Raw genomic sequence first — 23,229 nt, 5'->3', positions numbered from 1 at the left:
TTTTTCTCTCTTTCTCTCTCTGTCTCTGAGATTCAAAGTTTAATTTTCTATGATGTCGTAAAACAAACGAAACGATGTATTTGAAATAACGTAGACACAATGTTTAGTTCAGTTTGTATATTTCTGACCGTCACAACGAAAACAATATATGCCAAGCATAGCAGGGGCCTAGAAAACGGAAGAGGAGATAAAACGCGGAACAAACGGAATAAAACAAAATATAGACTATTGCTAACAAAAAATGTGGCAAAAAGCTCAATCATTCAAAATCCGTATATATATATACGGATAGCCTACTCTGGGCTTAAAATTTAAGATTTGCAAGGTTTACGACTGGTTTATTATTACAAGATTAGCAAATAATTTAGCTAAATTAAAAAAAGCATTTAAAAAAAGACTTTCATCCTGTAGCTTATATAAAACGTTTCCAGTGCACCAGTATTTTCAACTGTAGTCCCCTAACTCCTTTGCTTTTTCTTCGAATATTGTCTTTTAGTTAAGTTGTTTGCGTGATGCAAACCAGACATAGGCTACAGTGGTATGTCAACCAGACATTTGTTGACGAGGACCGGAGGACAAAGTTAACAACTAACAGTGCAATTAAAAAGCCCAACCGCCTCTTGTGTAACGTGCATTGACAATGTCTCCATCGTCATCGACCAATTCAAAATTCATCTCTCGAGGCAGATCTGCATGACAGACAAAGATCATGGAAGCTCTAAGAATCAAGCGTAATTATCCGTCTCTCAACCGGCAGTTATTTTTCTGTGGCATTTTTTTCCTTTTGTGTGTGTTCTATTGTAGGTAAGAGTTGTCAAATGCTTGTATTTTACACTTCATGTGATCTGTTTCCCGCCGTGTTATTTACTCGTAATCTTTCTTGTACCACTTGTTGAGTTTATGCTGTTCAGTCTGGAGCGTCGTTTGCTGTAGGCTAATAGCGTATAGTCAGATTTATCTTATAATTTTCATTTTTTCTAAGCTGCAGATTAGTAGGCTAATTCATCATGAGAACACAAGCACGTGCCGAAAACGTTTGAGTTTATTTTAATCATGTTGTAAATTAGGCTATTTCTCTGTGTAATAAAACATGTTAAACCCATTCAAGTTACTTTGTTTTGTCTGGTTAAAATTTAAGAATAAACCAAAACCAAAATGCATCTGTGATCGCAGTGTATTGCATGTTGTCGCAATTGGCGCAAAATAAACACGTGATTATTATTAACCACAATTCCACAAGTTTAGGCGTAGCATGTCTACTGTATATATTTTCAACTATTTCAGCTTGAATAAGCTATGAGTTTTTTACTCAGGCACGTGAAAAAAGCTTCTTTCACTGACGATGTCCATCCAAAACTGCAATTAAAAATCAATTAGTACAAGAAATGAATGAATTGGAATAATCTGATGCGGAAACTTAGTGAACTGTGACGAAAGCAATACGAAGTAGCAATTAATTAGTTTGTAATACGCTGTGCATATTTTAAAATGGTTTCTGGTGATTAAATAGGTTACTTTACTGTTGTCAAGAACTTCTTATCGCTCAAAAAAAGCTTTAACAATTTAAGAAATTTCAAACTCTTGAAATTACGTGGTAGTCTAATAAAAGCAACCTTTAAACTTAATATGAAAATCGACTAAATCATCTATAAAACTGTTCTTTCTTCCGTTGTTCAGAATTATAGGTTCAAAACTATCATAACTATCGAATAGATCTGAACATGTGGTAAAATAGCCCCTGGTTCTCACCAAGAAAAACTGCTTGAAATCCATGATCTGACACCGAGGAATCAGAATGAAATCTTAACGTCATAATGTGGCCAGAAGATGTGATTGGTTCATTCAAAGTTATATCGCCAGCCAAACGCAATTTCAACTTTTTGTTCTCAAAAATCTGTGAAAATATGATGCTAGTTTCTATTTTATTTATTTTAGTTAAATAAACTTAGGCTACAAAATTGCTAACAAGATGACACAAAAGTCTAAACGTACGGCACTTTTAAAGTCACATCAAGGAAGACAAACAAAGGAAGGGCCAAGCAAAACTCATTGTAAAAGCTCAACTGAAGAGAAAACCGATAAATAGCCTACTTTTACGATTTATTATCGTATAGGCTACGTTCGAAAAGCAACTAAATTATTAGCCTATTTCTTTTTCAACAAGTATAAATTTAAACAATAGGCATGCGAAGATGAGTAACGTAATCATATTTAACATATTTATTCAAGTTTATTTTAATATGTAGGTGTTCCAGACAATTGTTCACCTAATCAAACGTCATATAAAAACCGTTCAGGTCTACTGAATCTTAGCGTATTACGTCATGGAATTTTTCCTAAAAATGAGCCAAAATTGCACCATCGTTCGTAAGACTTGTGTCAAACCTGTTTAAACATGAATCATTGGATCACCAGCTTTGAACACCTGTTTGAATTGCGTGACAATGTCTTTCACTATTACGTCACAGTACTGCGTACGTGAGTTTGAGATATTGCTATCTATTCTGGTCATTCGTGAAATGGTTGCTTGAGAGTTAGTCGCACATTTAACTGTTTGCTTAGTGCTTGCTAGCTGGACAAAAATTCCGTCTTTATCTAAGTAGTTTGTATTGTAGTGACAGTTTTTAGAAACGTACGGTGTTGCGTCCCATTTTCGATAGCCGCGGGCTAATTTTACAGGAATACACTTTTTGAATAGACGTTTCAAAAGAGTGTTTGTTTTTCGGTCATTACATACAGACGAACGGATTCGGGAATCTTACGTTACAATTTTCCCACGAAGAGATTTTGGTTTACCGCTGTGACCAGTAGGCTAGGCCTACAGTAGATAAATTTGCTGTAGGCCTGTGTCATTCTTGAAGAGGACATCATGTGCTGTCGAAACGTTCGATGTGTAATTTTTTTCAGTGTAGTTTTTGTTTTCGGTAGGCTAAATGCTGAAATAAACGTAAATATGTTAAATCTGATTACGTTGGCTTCACAGCCAATAGTTCAACAAGACAGACTCTCTACCGAACCTCTTAATATAAATTTACAGTCCTATATTCGTCTGTTGGTAAATTTAGGTTATTGCTCAGGCCAGGTGTAATTCTTGGTCGGGTTTCGTAAAAATATGTTTAAAAAAATGTGATTTTGTTTTTAAGTACCAGTACCGAAAGTGATAGCCTAACATCCAAACCATAGCGACTTATAAAGGTCGCTATGTTCTTGGCCTTTGTACTGACGAAGAAGAGCTAGGTTAGGCCTACATCAGAGATGTACGGAATTAGATTTATTGAACTCCTGCTACACTCAGATGCGAAGTTTGTGACTCCAAACTCCACTCCTGCTCCAAATACTTTGGGATGTTGACTCCGAACTCAACAAACTGTACTCCGACTCCGAACGAACTCCGAACGCAAAACAATAAACTTAAACTGTATCCACAATCCAAGTTTTTTATGCTAAAACACTTATAACTTCCCTTTCTACTGTCATGAAAAGAAAAGCATATTTTTAAATGAAAAATTACTGCTTGGAAATAAAAACCATGGAAGTATAGAGTAAATAGGCTATTTGTATACTAAAAATATCAACTGGCAAAACAATCAGACCCATTCCTTATCGTGTTTTTTTTTCAATCACATCAGACTCCCACTTCAGTTCGACACCGACCGAAATCCAGAACTACAGCTCCTAAATATTCCTGTACACCCCTGGCCTACATACAAGTAAAACTCATTCACTTATCATAACAATAACAACAACATATCATAACGACAATATCGTGACATAAGTTAACAACAATTTGTTAACTTACATCGAGATAATCACAGCACAGCTCGGTGTTGAATGAAGTAAATCGAAGAACAATCTGGGCCTTGAGGCTTGAAGTCATGATTGTCCATTCACAGTCTAAGTGGTTGTCGTAAACCGTTGGCCATCCCGGAGAAAATAGGTGCTGTTCATTCGCGGTTGCAATGGCAGTAAATCCACAAGGAGCTAAAACTCACGATGATGAAATGTTTGCGCTACAGCATAGTTTGAGTAGGCCTAGATCTGCAATAGTTAAGATTGGTTGGTTTTGAATCTTTATCCTCGGACTGACAAACCCTTGATAGGTTATTCCTGGTAGTTTCGCATACTTGTAGAGGCTCTTGACGCAGGGCCGGTTACCGAAATTGGCAGAGTGAAGTTTTCCGATTGTTGAAGTCTTGTTGCCGGGGAATTATTCCATTCACTAAGTGCTGTTGAATAGAGAGCATAGTCCTGAAATGAGTTGCTCAAGCGCACACCCTTAGAGTCGGACCAGCGCGCGTGATCTTGAGCCGGGCGCGTAACCAACTGAGCTATCGGGGCGGACTAAGATACGGACTTTGCTGATATCCTACTTTTTTCAAAAAGATTTTTTATAACTTTAAAATGTAAAAATCAAATCAATCGCAGTAGTGTGAAACTTTTCCTGTAATAAAAGAATGACTAGATCGGGTGACAAAGGTTCAGTCCTTGGTATGCACAGTTGTCAGCAGTAACGTTGAAAAGGCACTTTTGGATCCATTGGGTACTTTTGAACCAGGGCCCGGGATAATTTTAGTGGCTCGGAACCTTTTCAAGCATCCAGGAAACATAAAGAAACCGCCGCGTATTTATTGAATATAGTAATTTTATTGTAATAATATAATTATATAGTAATTTTAATTCGCTCTGCTTTGCCTTTTTGCTTAGCATTGAGCACTTTTTGTAGTATTAATAGTTTTCATTGTTTTTAGTAATTTTATTGAATATAACCCAATATCTGTCTACTTTTTAATACAATTTCACGCACTAGCGCGCTGGGGTCAAACCTGATCCCAATGGAAAAATATTAAAGATAACTTTTTGCATTCTTAAAATTTTGGCCAGCCACCTTAGGCAATAGCGTTGACGGGAGTACCTTTGATCAAGTGCCAGGTATAATTTTGTGGACCCGTAACCTTTTCAAGAAGCTCGCAAACACGAAAAAAATCACAGCGTATTGGATACTGCACTTTTTTCTGATAAACGTCTTGATTTAGGGTCCAAAGATCTCATTGGGTACCGGGCCCAAAATATCTTCTTAACGTCCCTGATTGTCAGTTGAGCTCAGTGCACGTCAAGGACATTCTTTGTTCAACATCACGAGTAAACAGGATGCTTTACTTACAACGGTACTAAATTTTGACGACATGTGACACTTTCATTATCATACTATTAACGTCAAATTAGCCGAGTGGTGAGAGCCCTTCTGGAACGGCAAAACAAAAACGTCAAATTGAAATTAATTCATTACTGAATGGTCAGCCGGATTTAGGAAAGTCGTCATCAACATTGGCCTAATTTTTTACTTAAGTTCCTTTGCTTAAGCTCAGTCCACTGTAATCTACTCTACTTACCGTAATATTCTGTTGATCTTTCAGTATTTGTTTCTGCGCAATGTAAGCAAGTTGAGTGTAAGCAGTGAATCATGCTTATCTGTAGAAGCTAAAAAAATAACCACAAAACACCATACTCTACGCTAATTTCCAAATTAAGAATTTAATGGTTTATGTTAGGTTATTTTTAGTATGTTGATCATCATAAAAAAATAATAGGCCTAAGCATTTCCGAAATCTTTCAGACAATTATTGAAGCCGCACTTAATATTTTGGCAAGACAGGCAAGAAAATTAGGTGTTGCGACCGTGCCAATATTTTAACTTAATTACTTATTTCGGTCGCTAGCACGTTTTAACGTTCGCGTTTTGTCGCTTCTACCTTTTTCTAGACCTTTGCTATGTTGACGTGTAGCCTATTGTTTTCGCTGTGATGGTCAGAAATTAAAAAAAAAAAACTGAACTGCAAACTTTGAAACTGAACTGAAGACGCCCAATAACATGCTTGATAATTGCAGAGGATACTTGATGCAAAGATTGCCACTTCATCTGGTCCATACCTGGTCAGATCCGTACCCGATCTGGTAAAGATCTGCACCAGATAAAGTTGCAGTCTGGGTACGAAGATTGATTTCGTTGACCTCCGGTTAATTTAAGGCTATTTCAATCTTCACGCGTACCGTGCGTAATACTGCGTATGTGCGTAATACGTGCGTAATACTGCGTATGCCTGGATCAACCTGGATACAACAAAAGTAAGTTCTGTAATCAACCTAAGATATAGAAGAGGAAGAAGCGACAAAACACTTATGTTAAACCGAGCTTGAAACTGAAATAAACTACGATGCTTTGTAAATATGATTTAGTATGTTTGCAAAGAATAGGCTAACCGGTTTATCAAAAAAGTGTAAAAAATTCTTCCGCTTTTGATTCTTTGTTAAAAGTGACGAAACTACTATTATCAAAAGCTAATAAACTAATTTCTAAACTTTCTCCGTTATGAGCAGACTGCTTTTTTTCGATGGACAAATAGCAAATATGTACAGTAATACAGCAAAATATCAACTAAACCAATAACAATCGTTTTATTATTTCATTTTTGAAAGAAGATTGACAGTTGAAAAACACCTTGAAAGTTGTTCATAGTAAAAAATCTTTTTTTTTCTAACCTGAAAATACTGCTTGGAAACCTCTCTGGGAGCCCGATTCGTCGCTGACAAAGCGAAGAAGAAGATGTTCGTCCGTGGACACAAAAGTAACCGGCTTTGTTTGATTTCCTTTGATTCGAAATGCTTCCGTGTCTTCTATGTACGCCTTTACATATATTTAAGAGAGTAAATGAAACATGCATTTGACCCCAGAACTTCTATTCTTTAGCCCCAATCCATCGTTTACACCAAGAGTCTCAAACTCAAATTGCTCTGAGTGCCAAATGAATACTTGTAACTTAATTAGCCCGAGGGCCGCAATACCTTTTTGCATTACAGAAAGATAAGCCTGTGTTCCTGGCTCGTTCCGATGTTCTAATTTTTCCGACGCGGCCTACAGAGTTTTTGATGCACATTCTCCTTCTAGCAGGTACCTCAACTCCCTAACTTGGCCCCTGCAACCTAAGCTGGTGGACCTCCTCTCCTGCACTGTTAAAAATTTTCGTAATTTTACTGTCAAAAGAGCAGTAGAATATTACTATCTTGTTACAGTACTTGAAATTACTGGCCATTTTGTGGTATATTTACTAGACAAAGACGTTTTTTTACTCCAAATATAGTAGAATCACTGATTGAGCAGTTTTAAATTTTACTTCTTTTCGTAGTAGATGATTTCACTTCTTTTTTGGAAGTGAATTTACTGGTCTGTAAAAGTGTTTTGCAATTTTACTGACAAAAATAGTAAAATTATACTGACTTTTTATAGTTTTTTTTTTAACTTGCATTGGCAGTAATTGTACTATAGGTACGGTAGGCTACATGGGCAGTAACATTTTATTAACACCGTTATTTTAGTCCGATTAGGCTACTATACTCCTGTGCAGCAATATATTTAGCACTTCTACGAAACGTCAACCTTTTTTCCGGTCAACATATTTATGGTCACACCAGCACATTCTCGAAACAGTGGGATGCTACGTTATGTCATGCCTTTCTGTTTTGATATCTGATATAGGCTACCTTGGCCAGCAATATAGAGTTCGTGGGTTAATTGAAACAATCATGACTGGAAGGAAAGTTTGCTAGAGATCACTAGAGATCCGAACTCACGGGCTTCCAACAAAAATGTTTTAATTGTTTGTAATATTGGTTCCTTAAAAATGCACTGAAAGTACTAGAGAGTCGAACCGAACCCGAGTTTTATAGTCAAACGGTTCGACTCTCTGACTAAAACCCGAGAATTATTATCACTTATCAGTCGTCAGCCAATGGGCTGGCGAATGTTATCCTGGTCCGCGCTCAATTTCCCGCCTTCCCGCTCAGAATTTGCAGAGTCTGATTAGCGTTGCCAGATGGGGAAATAGGATAACAAATTTAAAAAAATTCTGGTGAAATTCAATTTTAGAGGCCTTTGATGCCAAATTTTTTGACTTTGGGACCAGAAAACTTTTTGGTGAAATCTAGTGAAATTTTCCCCCAATCTTTTTTTTCAAGAAAGTTTTTTTAAACTTTTAAGCGAAAAATCCCCGCTCGTATAGAAAACGTTTTGCAAGAGGTTTGCGCATGCGTGACGGCAGTGTCTTATGTCTTAAAAAGTATTTGTATTTTTAGGCGAAATTGTTTTATTTAGGGTGTTTTACATATCTGGTGAAGTTGTATGCAATCTGGTGAAATTTTATTTACTTTTTGGTGCTAAGCATCTGGCAACACTGAGTCTGACAACTGAGCTGAGCATGTGCAAGGATGCAAGCATCAAGCATGGTTGCCTGAATAGTGCAGTAACTTAGTTACAGCTGGTTTTGTTGCAGTCATAAGTTTCAGATAGACAGAGGAAGCGTGTCAATAGCAAAAGTAGCATCGTTAAACCTGTATCACTGAACAGGTAACAAGTTTAATCCTACAAATGGTATCTTTGCTGATTTTTTTTATGTTTACCATGGACAAATGAGAACAATAGCGTACCATTGAAATTAATTTATTTCGATGCTTTTAGTAAGTTAACTGCATTAAACTGCTACGAAATTACATAGTTAAGCAATATGCACTGAACAACAATGACTTAGATCAGGCAGGTCGGTCTGTCAGTCAATGCAGTGAGGCTCTGCCCCCTCCCTACAATTTTCTAACCACTGCACCCCTGAGTCAATGTGAAGAACTACCTAACACATCTTCCCAGTATACCAGTATTGTAGCCTACTGAACACATAATGTTGAAGTAGTCGAGCTCTGTTGTAGTAGCTTCTAGCATTCGGACTCTGGATTGGAAGATCCAGTGTTGGAATCGTACTATAAAAAGATTAGGCAGTGGCTATTTGACCGGCGCCGGTCTTTGAATCTGAAACACTATTTGACCGGTCATGACATCACTATACAGGCACCTTTTTCTCTTTCAAAGCAAAAGACGAGAAGCGCGTGTATAAGTTCTAAATTCGACAAGTTTATTCAACTCGATACGTGGTGCGTGCGATACTTCGCCGGCTTCTATTCTAGAGGGAATGAGTTTGATACTACCCGGAAGCGTTCTTTTTTCTTTAACTAAATTTTGACGCGAAGTGCATTTTTGTAGTCAATTTTTAATTTCAGTTGCCTACAGCCCAATTTCTTATGTCTTTTCAAATGTAAGTAATAAAGTTAGAGTTTTTTTAATTTGCTGGAATTTGAGAATTTCTCTGGGTAATTTTCCGTTTGTGGCCGTGCTAACTACTGATATATAGCCTACTACATAATTTTTCATTCAGGTACGTTTTAAACCTTTCAAGGTTTTACCACCTTTTCCCGTTCATTAATGTGCTGGTAGGTCTATATCGAATTTTGTAGTTAGTATCTTTTTCGTCCCGGACGCGTTAATGACAAAAATAAAATGATTGATTGATGTGACCGTGTTTGCCGAACGAAGCATTACACTTTTGCTCTCAACAAGTTAGTTATATACAATGCTTCTTTTAAAAAAATGGTAATGGTATGTAAATGTAATGCAACTCAAATTAAAAATTGACTACAAAATGCACTTTGGGTCAAAATTTAGTTAAAAAAAAAAGAATGCTTCCGGGTAGTATCAAACTCATTCCCTCTAGAATAGGAGTCGGCGAAGTATCGCACGCGCCACGGATCAAGTTGAATAAAATTGTCGAATTTAGAACTTATATACGCGCTTTTCGTCTTTTGCTTTGTAAGAGAAAAAGAAAAAGGTGCCTGTATAGTGATGTCATGACCGGTCAAATAGTGTTTCAGATTCAAAGACCGGCGCCGGTCAAATAGCCACTGCCAAAAGATTACTAGGAATGGCTGCTGCAACTGTCTTCAAAATGAAAAAATATTAGGTAGCCTACACAGTTTTAAAAAAACAAGCTGTGACCCTAGCTAGAGAGTATATCTGCCATATCTGGTGCTACGCCTTGCCCATGAGTAGCCAGGGAGTAACGACATTAGAGATGCAACTCCATTTTACCTCAGAGTGAAACATCTGCCGTCAGTTGCAGTTTATAGGCCTAGTCAATGCCCAGGACTGTTAAAAAGTGAGAACTAAATAATCGAGTGGTTTATCCAGCTGTGGTGATAAAACTTGTGGTAGGCTGATCTTTCGTGTGTGACCAGCATGAATAATTTGAGCAGAAGGTCCAGGGTGGTAAATGATAGACCCTCAGCCCTGGCCAAAGATCAAGAAGGAAAAATCCCCATTAGGCTACAGGAAGAGGACCAGTACTTATTACCGGTATTATTCGTGACAACGTCTCATAATACATGTTTTAAACCAATTTAGGTTTTTTCATGCTTTCCTGAGCATGTGTTGTATTTCATTTCATTGAATAACTTGATACTTGGATATTATCCTTGTGCATTTATGATGTGCCGGGAGACAACTGGCGGCTGGGAGACAACTTGCCATCTCAGTGGGATTAGTGGAACTGATTACAACATATTTTAAAGAAGATTGCTCAGCGATTTATCAATGCTTTGAGGTAACGTACATCTATTATTATTTACTTGCAAACACAGATTTTTTAATACCCAACCTTCCCATTCCCGGAAGAACATCTGACACATACTTTGCAAATTTATTTATAGCTTATATATAACTTGTGTGATATGAACACCATGCTACTACTGCTAATAAATTCTATTTCATTGCCTTCTTAGCGATAAGAGTGCGGCTATATGAGTGTTTGACAATGTTTGTATTATTTTCAATATCTTAAAAATGTTAAATTCAATTTGTAGGATTCAGCTATCTCCCAGTTTGAAGAAACTCGTGTACCAGCATCCAATAATTGTGTGTTTTGGTAAGTTGTGAATGAGCGTTTGTACAATTTTGACTGATGTACAAGTGAACTTTTGAATTGCTCACCTAAATATGAAGTAGGTAAATGTAAATATGCACTAATTTCAGTCTTCGTAGTTTCATTTGTGCCTCATTGCATCTGCAGGGCCCACTCTTGCCAGTGCAGTGAAGTTTCTCGTATTCATCGAAGGCAACCTTGCAATGGAAACCAAGTCGTTTTTTTGTAGCGCTGGCTTACTTCTTCTGCTCATATTACGTCTTTGCAATGTCATATCCAGATAGTGCAGCTGCAAGTCTGGAGTTTATACAGAGGTATGTAAACCTGTAATGTGTTTAATTGTTTATGTATGAGCTAAGGAATAACAATAATGGAACTCCCTCCTTCACAAAGTCATTCATACCAGTGACAAGCTGGTCTGGCTGGATTGGGATTCAAATCCACGAAGTTCTTGACAGTGTCTCTCTACTGCAGCTAGTAAGAACTGCACCCATTACCGGAGGGATTGCGTCTTAGACCACTCGGCCATCCAGACTGATTATTAGAGGTGTTAAACTGTTAATACTAGTTATGTACGCAAGTTCCAAGCCACAACTCCAGAGGATGACGATTATTCTAAGGTTTGTGGAAGTGACAACGCATTCTGATCAATTTGAAGGTTTCACTACACGATGGTATTGTGGTGTAGTTACAAACATTGCTAAATATCACGGTCAAATTTGAAAAGATCCACTGATATAACTTGTGTTGTTTCCTCAGATACTTTGCTCGCATTGGGGTCATCCGTCATGACAAGAAAAAGTGAGATGTGCACCCTAAAGTACTCCGACTGTGCAACGAGGTCATGCTTCGGCAGGGATGTTTGTTATGAAGATTGAAGCAAGTCAAGAAATTCACTGTTCAGTCGCTGCTGCTTCATGCTTCGCCGAAATATAGCCTCGGCTGAACTCTGCAGTTAAAAAAGCGAATTCACGTGTTCGTGAAACATCAAACAAATAGCTATACTTGTAACATCTTGAGAGATATATTGTGAAACATTGTCGCCAGTGAGGTCTGCTGTACACAATAAATTTATATCTGCAAATGCACGTGTGTAATATTTACTTGTAGAGAAAGTCATTTTACTCTCATAATGCCGTTTGTCACAAAAACTATTCGGGAAGTTGTTTTGCTGCCTGTCCAGAGCAGTAATTTTACTGATCAGAAACATTTAAAAAATGACTATCCGGAGCAGTAATTCTACTGATCAGAAACATTTAAAAAATGACTATCCAGACCAGTAATTTTACTGATCAGAAACATTTAAAAAATGACTATCCAGAGCAGTAATTTTACTGATCAGAAACATTTAAAAAATGACTATCCAGAGCAGTATTTTTACTGATCAGAAACATTAAAAATATGACTGTCAACGGAAGTAAAAATACTTCCATTACAGTAAATAAAATTACTACTTAGGAAGTTATTTTGCTGCCTGTCCAAAGGACAGTAAAATTTTTTAACAGTGTGGTGCATTACCACTCCAAAAACACGCCGCTCCCTGCCACCGCGGTTGTTGCAGGCCGGTTTTTTGAAGTCTCTGACCTGTCTGTGTGTCTATTGTGTTCATCTCGCCGTGTCAATTATTTGTACCTGTGCGTTTTCGATGCCAATAAAGCAGCTCATCTTCATCAGCGTTCAATAAACAAACTACAGTTTTTTGTTTGTCGTATCCAGACTTTCACCCAGAGGTTGAAGATTCAGATTAAGTGGACGGGAAGGCAAGGAAGCTCATCTTCGTGTCCACCTTCAGGCATGCCTTTAAGTGTCCTGCCAGAGACACAGCCGCATGCTCTTGAGCGATGTCGAACCGGCGCCCTTTCGATTGTCGTTCCAGGGCTCTCACCACTCGGTTATGCAGCCAACGTACAGAGAAAAGGTAATAAAAGAAGTACCGTAGTTAGAACGTAAGATCTCAAAAAAAAAGAAATAGTAGTAAGAACAAAGAGATAGAAAAAAAACACTGTAAAAACGAAAAAAAAAATGCAAACGGAACAACTTGGACCTGGAGAGCAAAAATCTTGCAACCGACTTTCAACATGCTCGAAAAAAAAGCGAAATCCTTAAAGAAGTAACTGCAGCAAATAGGCTACCTAAGTTTCTATTGCGATAAGGGCACAAGAAGTGATGAGGCAATGTGATTGTGATGTAACCATATGGCTTTCTCGCAAGCAAGTAGGCTATAGCGTTTAACTCTTTGGGAAGTTTGATAGGCATTTTCAGGTTTTTCAAGCAATTTTAGAGTGAATTTTATTATGTTAAGGGAATAGTGAATATGAGTGAATTTTAACTGTTAAATAAATTTGAAATTTCAAAATTGCATCGCGAGCCTCACCAAAACGTCCTCGCAGACCGCGTGTTTGAGACCTTTAATTGGCTTACACATTTCTTCAACGTCTGGAAACGTTGAATCAATGTACAAGAGACATACTTTCTTCATCACAAACCTCCACGTAGTCGTATTGTTCCGTAATAAAGAAGACAAAAGTGATGAGGATGCGGTAACCATATCTTGCTGTAATGGTCCAAGTACAGTTGAGGTTGTTGTTGTATGTTCCTGGCCAACCAGGTGAGTTCAGTGACTGATTAGAGTTGATTGCAACTGTGTCAAAGCCACAAGGAGCTAAAAAAATATTTGAATGAGTAGGCTATGTTTTCAGACACTGATAGGATAGGCCATATAACGATTATTGTGCAAATTTTGAGCTTTATTGAGTCTGGATTAGTGCACAGTGCATACTTTGCGAGATTTTGAATTAATTCACTAAAAGTGATATATCGTACGTGTGGCATTCATTTCAGAAACCCGATGTGATGGAAAGAAAAGGACCACAGATTTGGAATTAGCATCCCAAAAATAGCTGTATTTGCATGCTTTCAGGTATAAAAAAAATTTGAAGTTGAAAAATGCAGGTCAGTAGGCTATTATCTGAATTTCTGCAACTTCATACTTCTCAAATTAATTCTGGTTTTTATAGTTATCAAAATTTTCTTTATGGGTTAATTTTCATTTACTTTACTTACCGAATGGAAATTCATGTGGGTCATTGGTTTCTATAAAAAAAACATTGTTTTCAGTAAATCTAAAATGTTATTTGAAGTCATTTTTTCTTAGATATGGCCAAACAAGTCATTCACAATCCGTGCCGTTTTAGTAATCGTCGATTGTAGATCAACTCTACTAATGCTATACAGTGCTTCTTTAAAAATAGTGGATAAAACGCGTGTTAAGCAATTTGGGTAGAGAGGTATCTTTTTTAAACCATAAACAGACATAACTCAGCAACAACACTACAATTAACATTATAAAAGCAAAAAACAATAAGCGAACGTTTTCGGCTATTTATACAGCCCTTTTCAAGCCCAAAAGAAAATAGTTTTTAAAAGAAATACTATAGAATCATACACTATCACAGCAAAGAGCATATAAAAAGTGGGCAACTTCTCACACTGAGAAGCTCCGTGATTTTAATTTTGAAGCATCGACAAACGTAAGATAAAAGGAAAATCGACGAACTAGAGTTTTTGACACGTCTGACTGTTATTTTTAATGGTTACGTTCTAATTGTTACGTTCTCATTGTGACGTTTAAATTGTTACGTTCTCATTGTGACGTTTAAATTGTTACGTTCTCATAATTTTCTGTGTATGTGGTTTCTACTAAAGGTGCTTCTTGCGACTTATAGATTATAAAGAGTTGTAGATTATTAAAGGATGTAGTTGTTATTGGATTACCAAAGCCGAGTAACAATCTTTCTAAGCTATTAAATTAACATAAATCAACAAATTACATATTTTCTGATTAATCTGTTGAATCATGTCATTTACTAACTTATTTAGTTTATTAAAGTTGCAATGTACATCATGCAAATCACATCATAAATCTATTTATAGAGATGCTCTGTTATGCAATGATTGTTTGGTAGATGAATAGATTTACAACTTGCCGTGATTTACAATACCATACCTAAGAATTGGGCCTGAAATCCATTCGAAGTAACTTCATCATCAGAATGAAAAAAAAGAACAAGTCTATTGGACCGAGATATCAATGGAGACGAGAATGTGACGTCACCGTGAAACCTCAATGCTTCTTTTCCATCTTCATATATCTTAGATGTTGCGAAATAATAGTCTGCTGTTTAATTAGGTTACATATGTATTTTTGTGGATATAAAAAATTATATCATCATTTATATACATTCTACAACTACGACAAACCAGATAAAACCGAATAAAACAAAAGCTGGTGTGCTAAAAATGTAATTCATTTTATATACAAATGACAAAGGCTTATCTGGCTTCATACCGATAAGTAGTCGCAACAATTTTCTGTGCTGAAAGTTAAAAAATCGATACGAATTCTGAATCCTAGTCTTGTTTGTAACGTCCATTCACAATTGAGATTGTGACCGTAAGGATTCGGCCAATTCGGAGAGAGAAATGGCTGGGGGATGTTGGAAGCAACTGCTCCGTATCCACAAAAGTTTTCATCTAAAAATTACAATTATCGTTGATATTATGGTCCAGGAAAGATTATATGTTTCAAAAGATACTTTTTAACTCCAAGATAAAAAATAAAGATTCTTTTTTGCAGGGATGCCTTTTTAAAATAGATTTCATTTTTGGTGTAAACTTAGTCCATGTATTAGCAACACAAAACTTTCAATGTTTGCATTCCAAAACGTTCTTCACTATTTACAAGTTGTAACTACAAAAACAGAAGTCTTTCAAAGTTAATCTCACTCTGGCTGTCCGTGAAAGTCGCCTCTAATGGATTGGTTGCTGTGGGAAAACTTTCTCTCCCTGATTCCACAGCTAAAAGAATAAAGTAAATTTAGTAAAGTTGTTACCAGTTTCAGTTTGTTTTTATTTCTGACCATCACAACAACAAAAATTTATGCCAAACATTACAGAGGTCTAGAAAAAGGTGATTAATTATATATATTATTAATATATTACAAGTAAATGAATTAATAATACAAGCAATGAAGTATTTTAGATCTTCATTCAGGGTTTAAGTCTTCATCCATCGGATGAAGATATATTAGTTTGGTAATTTGTACAATGCGTGAAACAAAATAGAATAATATACAAGTTTTAAGGATAATCAAAGAAGAAACTTTTTACAAGTGTGACGTTTTGCATATGATTTCACAGCGTTTTCTGGTCACCAAACCTTTGTATGGCAATAACTGACATACCTGACAGTAACTGATTAGTAGCCTAACAGTTGAATTTGTACAAATGAAGTTAAACCTTTATTTTAGAAAAAGTATAAGTTTACAAAATTAGATTTTTCTGTTACAAAAGTAGACTTTTTGAATTGATCTACGATTGAAATTAATTCTTCCATTAATGATTTGGCTAACCACAGTCATCTTCTTTGTCGTATGTCACACGGCCGTAGCCCAGAGCATCACTCAAGCTCTTGCTTTATCGTTGAACTCGGCCAAATCCAATCCTGTGCAGAGCATCTTTCTTTTAGGACAGAGCAATCGAGTAGATGTTGCATCGTTTGCTCCTGTCCGTATTTGCAACTCGTGCTTCCCGTGCAATACCCCCAGTATCGCATCAAAGTTTTACACCTGTCAATGCCAGTTCTTAGGCGGTTGATATATATCGCCCATGCTTTCGTGGCTCACTTAATAGATTTTGGTTTTCTCATAGCCTACTAATTGAGAAATGTAGTGAAAAATAGGTTCAAAGTAAAACAATTGAAATCTTTCAAGCACAAACCCCTGAAAGACAACCGAAACCCAATTCCTGCTTCGGTGTAGTCAGACATGAACCTCACCACCACTGTGTGGCTTGTTGAAATGAATGGTTGAGTTGAGAGTTTCGCAACGTCTATGGATTTACTTTCATTAAAACTTCCGTCGTGTATCTAAAAAGAAATCAGTTTAAACCCTTGTTGGATGATGGCCTCTATAGAACTGCTAAATATTTGATTATACTTTATGCGTATTGTTATTGCTGAGGAAATGCAAATTTTCTTCCATCGGAAAAGCTGTAGACTGTAAAGAGTACCGCAATGCCCGCGTAATGGGATACTAATCGATATTATTTTTTGCTTTTCTTTCCAACTTCTTTCGTTATACTTTACAATGTAGTAAAGACTAACGACCTGTTTTAGTCTGATACTGCGAGTTTGCTGTGATAATAGCAGTTTGCACTAGCTTTCGGAACACAGTTCCCTAGTCATGTGCTGTGACTACATTATGGAGTAAGCAACGACCGTGCTGCTAAAAGCGAAACACAATCTATTTCTTCGTTATGTTCCCCAGTGTACGATACTTCACGCTGATTGCTTGCCTATCCATAAAAGCGCAGTGTCCTCTCAATTAATGTGTTACCTTTCTACCGTTTCTACAAATGAGGTAGTGCAACTGAGGTATTTTTTCTGTTCAAATTTTTTCAATTTTTTCTGTTCAAATGAAGTAGTGCGTAAAAGCCCAGACTTTTTGATGGACATGAATCGACAAATCAACACATCATATAGCTTTAACAACCTGCAAAAAATCACAACATGACTCCACATCAATAAAAACGATCCGAATTTCGATAGCAAGGTTTTTCGTTGTTGATATATTCCACAAACAGTCCAGGTTGCTTTGATACGGGGCAGGATATCCGGGAGAAAAGAGATCTTGCTCGAATGGTGTGGCAATGGATGCAAAGCCACATGGTGCTGCATCAGAACATTTGTTAAATATTGGTATAAGTGATTTGTGGAGGCCCATTTAGAAAATTTACTATTACAAAAGCATTATAAGATACAATTCATAGGGAAATATAGACAAGTTAGCTTAAAATATTTTTAAGTTTTCGACGAGATTGACTTTTTTGCTTTCCAGTTAACTTAACCTAAATCTGGGTGTAAGTCTGGATATTAGCAGAAGAGAAATGACCGGCAAACATTCAATTCAGAGGTCGCCGACTTACGGTTTACGGGCAGAGAAAAAAAACTTTATTGACTGGATGGTAAAGCTAATTAGGCTATTTTTGTTTCAAACATTGAATATTATGATGGCCTAATCAATGAACAGCATACCATCAAGTCTTTTTTCTTCCGTTGTTTCTGCAAAAGTAGAATCACTACATTACTTAAACATAAAAAATCGTTGAGGAGACATGGCTGGCAAAATTGTCAGTGTGTGGTGCTGTACGTTCCACAAATAGAAAATCGCCACACGGAGTTATACAGTACACCTTCATCGTCATACCCAGTGTATACCTACTGCACTGATAAAGTCTTTAGGCCGAACCGGTGTCTCACTGTCTGCAGTCATATGTTAAATTACTGTATGTTTAAAATATTACGCGACAAATTAAAGTTTAAATAATAAGTCAGCGTGAAACAACATAGCATCACGTAAGCTATGTCCGCCCCGTTAGGTCAGTGGTTACGCGCCCGGCTCCAGATCACGCGGCGCAAGTTCGACTCTCGGGGTGTGCGCCTCAGCAACGCACTTTCAGGACTGCTCTCCATTCAGCGGCATCTAGTGAATGGAATAATTCTCCGGCAACATCACTTCAACAATCGGAAAACTTCACTCTGTCTATCTCGGTGGCCGAGTCTGCGTCAGTGATGCAAAGCTTTTACAAGTATGCGAAACTACCAGGAATAACCTATCAAGGCTTTGATAGTCCGATGATAAAGATTCAAAACAAACAAACAAAGCTTACTGGTTTTTCATAAAAAGTTGTTTTTCACAAAAATGTCTTTTGATTAAATGTTTCTTCCCATCCATAAGGTATTTTTGTAAGTTTTGTCAACTTTTAAAAGCTTTAAGACATTTCTTAAATAGTTTTTAAGGGAATTTTAATACTGCTTCTCAAAATGAGATGTAGCGTATCATGCAAAGTTGCTTATCATTTCCTGCTTAATTGATGCCGTTTACGTTTTAAACGGTTGCAAATGTCCAATCAATGCAAAAAGAAACAATTTTGCTTGGGTTATATTGTAGGAGCCATTACATTTGTCTACTATGCAAACAGCTCAGTGACCGAGTGGCCAGCATCGCTTTCGGCTCTGAGATCGATTTCAGGTTTGGTCAAACGGAAGACTTTAAAACCTAATAATGTGACGACATCCTAAATCTGATACAAAAGTTAAAAATGAGCTCTGTCGCTATCAAATCTTAGCAGTTGTAGAGCGACAAAAAAATAAACCATAACATTATGATCATTGTCTACTATACCTTGAACAATGGCACGGAAGCCCCGGTGAACGATGTCTTCGTCGGAAAAGAAAATGAAATTCAATTGATTTCCGGACGAAATAATCGGTTCAGTAATTGTTACGTTTCCCCGAATTCGGAAAATCTCAGTATCATTTTCAAGGACCTGCCATATAGCCACGCATAATTGGGCTGGTACCAATGAAATCCTCCGGCCCTGAATTAGACGCTTCCAAGAAAAACTCACTATATGTATCGAATACGTGGTTTCTCCAACGATAGGCCCGGGGGTAAAACTATCCCCTGGACCTCCTGTCAATGCTACTGGCTGTGATCTATCTACTTAGGCCTATCACAGCTTGGCATTCTTTGAGAGCTTTGGTAAGTAAGAAAATTTTAGCGCAGCAGCGCAGAGACTCAGCCAAGAAGACTATTACCTTAAATTCGTTTTACCAACCTACTCATTGCCAAGCTAAAATGAAATTTAGTGTAAATGAGGTTTTCCTGTTTGAAAATATACTGGTTTATCTCACGTTCTTACTCGTTTGTCTCAAATCTGTCGTATTCACTTACAGCGAGGTAATCGCAGCAAAACTCGGTACCAAAGAGAAAAAAATCCACCCGCACTCGATGGTTCCATCGTGCGGTGAAGTTCCACTGACAATAATATCCGTTAGGGTACAAATCAGGCCAGCCAGGGCTTGTAAATTCTTGGGGCCCTTTGCCCGCAGTAAGATTGAACAGACAAAATACTGAAAAAGAATCGAAATAATTCTACTTTTTCAATTGTCCAAAAGTAATACAGAAAACAAATCGGTTAATTGCATAGCCTACTGGTTAAACCTGTCATTCGTTTTATTACATTAAAATCCTAAACCAAATCCTAGCTGATGTTAAGTACAATCATCGGTTAATTGAATCAAGATTTGATTCTTGGTTGCATACTTTATTCGTTCAAACGCATAATTATCTTTGGCCAGATATTGGAAGCTAAGGAAAACAATCACGTGACAAACGTAGGATATATTGGTAAGTAAAAAGAATGTGTCCAACTTTTTATTCGGATAATAATTGTCTGCAGCAATAACGCTCATTTACAATAAACTTCCTTTGATAATAATAATCGTGTTTTTATTTACGCCCATTGCGATAACATACAGTATACTGCGATTACTGCGATCACAGATACGATACAACAGACGACAGGAAGCAGCGAAGTGACATATAGTCTTCGAGTCAGCTGCTCCTCTTCCGCAAAATGGATAAACGCCTCAGTCGCATAATCTCATCAAAACGTCTCGTACATACGGCGATACGATTAACAGTTTCTTCCGCACCATAATAACGTAGGCACAGAGAGTTTGCTTCAATTGAAGGCTCAACATTTGTGCTCATCTTTTTTTCTTTATACTTCGTATTGAGGTGAGCAAGTCAACCGAAAAATAACTTAACTTTTTCGTCTACCTCAGCTTATCAATTAATTTGTTTCCACAGATTAGAGTGGAAAACCCGACGCATTAATGAGGTCATACTACGAATGACAAATAGCTATCCTATTTATTTAGTTAAATTTGTAGTCAATTCCTTTGCATATAAATAACTAGATACACGTTCTTCTTGTGAAAACTAAGCTGAACTGTCACAAGATGTATGAGGTGATAATTAAAATCTACTTTTATTCCGATGTTTTGCACCAAAAGAATGTATATCATGTTATTTAACTAAATACCTGGTAAACAGCTTCATTCGAGTTTTACCTTTGTGTATAGTTACTTTTAAATTAAGCTTTTAATTACACTAAACTTACCATTAGAACGGGGCTGTTCCATTGTCTCTGTAAAAAACAAAAATTGGATTTTCAGTGCAGTAGTAAACAATTTGTGTAGTTGACTCTCGCTACTTTGCTGGTTTGATTCTCACTTAAAGCAGCTCAGTCTAACAATCACTTTCTTTTGGAAATGGATTCAACTTTGAGAAGCGTTGAAACATTGCTCAAAAAAATTGATATTCTTGCTAGGACGTAGCTGTGTCTCGACTTGAGTAGCCGAGTGGTGAAAGCCTCTTTACTATATTATTACCTTCAGGGAGACACCGTTCGATATTTCTTGATGGTGCTCGGATGTTTTTACAGCAAGCCACTTGAGGAAACACAAATGAGGCAAAAAGGGACACAAATGGGACTTCTTTGCCTTCTGCTCCGAGAGGGGGAAGTCGGGCAACTTTCCCCCTTAACATAACATTGTAAAGGAAAAACGAGTAAAACCGTTTTGTAGAGGCTGTTCGTAATCACATATAAGTATCGAACCTACGTTTACACGATCAGATACTAGTTCTACCATAGTAATTAGTTGCATTAATGCATCGGTAGCAATTACACACAAGGTAGTGAGATACCTTGAAATGTTGCTTTGAACCCTTTCCTTCCACTTGATTCGTCTGAGTAAAAACGAAATACTATTTCTGAAGACGTTGAGACAAAATATTCAGAAACATTTGATTGACCTCTCAACCGAAATAGTTCCACGTTATTTTCTCGAACCTTCCAACAAAATAACAATAAAAATTCTCATACAGTTACTTCCAAACATACCAGCAGCATAACGTTTAACTTTGCTTTAAAGTTTAAACAATGAAAGTATATGAACGTTTCCAGTGTGCTTGGATCGCGTAGCAGGAAGTCCAAATATGGATTGCAAGAAACGTCAAAATAGAAAAAAAATTAGCCATTGCAAATTGCCAACAAGTGAGCTGATGCATATATTATACAGTGACACTGTAGAAGATCTGTACCCCCTACTGCGACGTATACTGCGCTTGAAGCAGCTGTGTGGCCAAAAGATTATGAAACTGAGATGCATGGGGAGAAATTGCTTTTTTTTAATTGGAAATATTGCGGCTGGAGCGAGCAAAAAAACTTTTAAGCAATAATTTTGAATTGTTTGGAGAACTATTGTAGGCTACAGTATTATTTTGTTTACCATTCTTGAATCATCAAATGATCGTTTTAATTGGAGTTTTACAAGTTAAATAAAATAATATCGCTTTGAATAATTTTTGATCTATTCAGAAGATTTAGTGAGTCCAGTAGGTTAGTCGTCTTGTGAGTCTGTAGGGCCGAGGGTCTCCTTTTACCACCCCAGATTCACGATGTTCTTGAGAGTGTATTGTATGTGTTTTGAATAATGCTATTCAGTCCTAATAAGGTATTGTCACTTGTCAGTCATCTGTCTATCAGCACTGCGAAAATTTCTTTGGGGTCTTAATGCTAGCAGTTGCGCATAAATTACTTCCAGAGGCTTTGAACCACTGACGCATGACGGTCACCGAGATTCTGTTTGTATTTTTTATTTTAATAGATTTCTTTCCAGGTTGAATGCTGTGACATCTGTGTGCTATGGATTCGACCTAACATAGAGTTTCATTTATTTTGGCAGCCGATTGTAGCATCGAATAGACAGCGATAGACACGTGTTTCGCCCATGAGGCTGGGCTCATCAGTATCGCACCGTATTCTTGCCACTTGAGTAATCGACCGCCGCTTTACCAGTCAGTTTAACTCTTATCTTTGTGGAAAGAAAGAGCCAACAAAACCAGCAGGTGCCAGGGGTAGGTCAATGTGAAGAAAGGCGTTCTTCCCGGCTATCAGCACAAGGCTGATTACTCACTAGCACAGCGAGCTGCAGTGACGCTTCGCTAACCAGAACGGTGTAGCTTCCACGCCAGCCATTGAGACCTCCAATTAAACGTTTAAGTTATTTTGGCAGCCGATTGTAGCATCGAATAGACAGCGATAGACACGTGTTTCGCCCATGAGGCCGGGCTCATCAGTATCGCACCGTATTCTTGCCACTTGAGTAATCGACCGCCGCTTTACCAGTCAGTTTAACTCTTATCTTTGTGGAAAGAAAGAGCCAACAAAACCAAGTTAGCGAAGCGTCACTGCAGCTCGCTGTGCTAGTGAGTAATCAGCCTTGTGCTGATAGCCGGGAAGAACGCCTTTCTTCACATAGAGTTTCATTGTTTAGTTTTAAAAGTTTTATTTGATCTTTAATCATAGCTAAATATTTTTAATTGCCACGCCTTTGTGTATGTAAACTTTCCGGTAAAGGTACACATAGAAGGTTATAGGCATGCATCCGATAGTTTACTTTATGATAACTAAAAGTTTCTTACTTCTAAATAATCACAGCAATCTTCAGTGTCAATCTCTATAA

At 37.2% G+C, this 23,229-nt stretch overlaps 1 protein-coding gene and 1 long non-coding RNA gene across 2 annotated transcripts; one reads left to right on the top strand and one right to left on the bottom strand.

The window, feature by feature from the left end:
• Window positions 1–1,017: 1,017 nt before the first annotated feature.
• On the bottom strand, window positions 1,018–21,538 carry LOC145764407 (dorsal-ventral patterning tolloid-like protein 1). Its single transcript, XM_082576023.1, has 17 exons — window positions 21,410–21,538; window positions 20,823–20,849; window positions 19,589–19,767; window positions 19,037–19,181; window positions 17,887–17,913; window positions 17,345–17,523; window positions 16,572–16,719; window positions 15,579–15,650; window positions 15,142–15,326; window positions 14,800–14,944; window positions 13,857–13,886; window positions 13,280–13,455; window positions 6,538–6,682; window positions 5,391–5,423; window positions 3,800–3,981; window positions 1,750–1,894; window positions 1,018–1,356 (listed from the first exon to the last, which is right to left on the bottom strand). Exons 2-17 carry the CDS (start codon window positions 20,842–20,844, stop codon window positions 1,334–1,336), a joined length of 1,836 nt encoding a protein of 611 aa, XP_082432149.1. The 5' UTR covers window positions 20,845–20,849; window positions 21,410–21,538; the 3' UTR covers window positions 1,018–1,333.
• Window positions 10,203–11,868, top strand: LOC145765612 (uncharacterized). Its single transcript, XR_014288593.1, has 4 exons — window positions 10,203–10,475; window positions 10,735–10,796; window positions 10,941–11,107; window positions 11,553–11,868. It is a non-coding gene; the product is annotated as an uncharacterized LOC145765612 (long non-coding RNA).
• Window positions 21,539–23,229: the final 1,691 nt, after the last annotated feature.

The sequence above is a fragment of the Aplidium turbinatum genome, chromosome 2 (assembly GCF_918807975.1).
Source record: "Aplidium turbinatum chromosome 2, kaAplTurb1.1, whole genome shotgun sequence".
Classification (NCBI taxonomy): Eukaryota; Metazoa; Chordata; class Ascidiacea; order Aplousobranchia; family Polyclinidae; genus Aplidium; species Aplidium turbinatum.
This window is presented reverse-complemented; position numbering and strand designations above follow the sequence as displayed.

Coding starts and splice junctions, on each gene's coding strand:
- LOC145764407 (XM_082576023.1), bottom strand. CDS start 20,844: ATGGAACAGCCCCGTTCTAATG. Junction 16,720..17,344: donor CATGTTGTGATTTTTTGCAG/GTTGTTAAAGCT, acceptor ATTTCTTTTTAG/ATACACGACGGAAGTTTTAA. Junction 13,887..14,799: donor ATTTCAGGCCCAATTCTTAG/GTATGGTATTGT, acceptor TTTTTTTTATAG/AAACCAATGACCCACATGAA.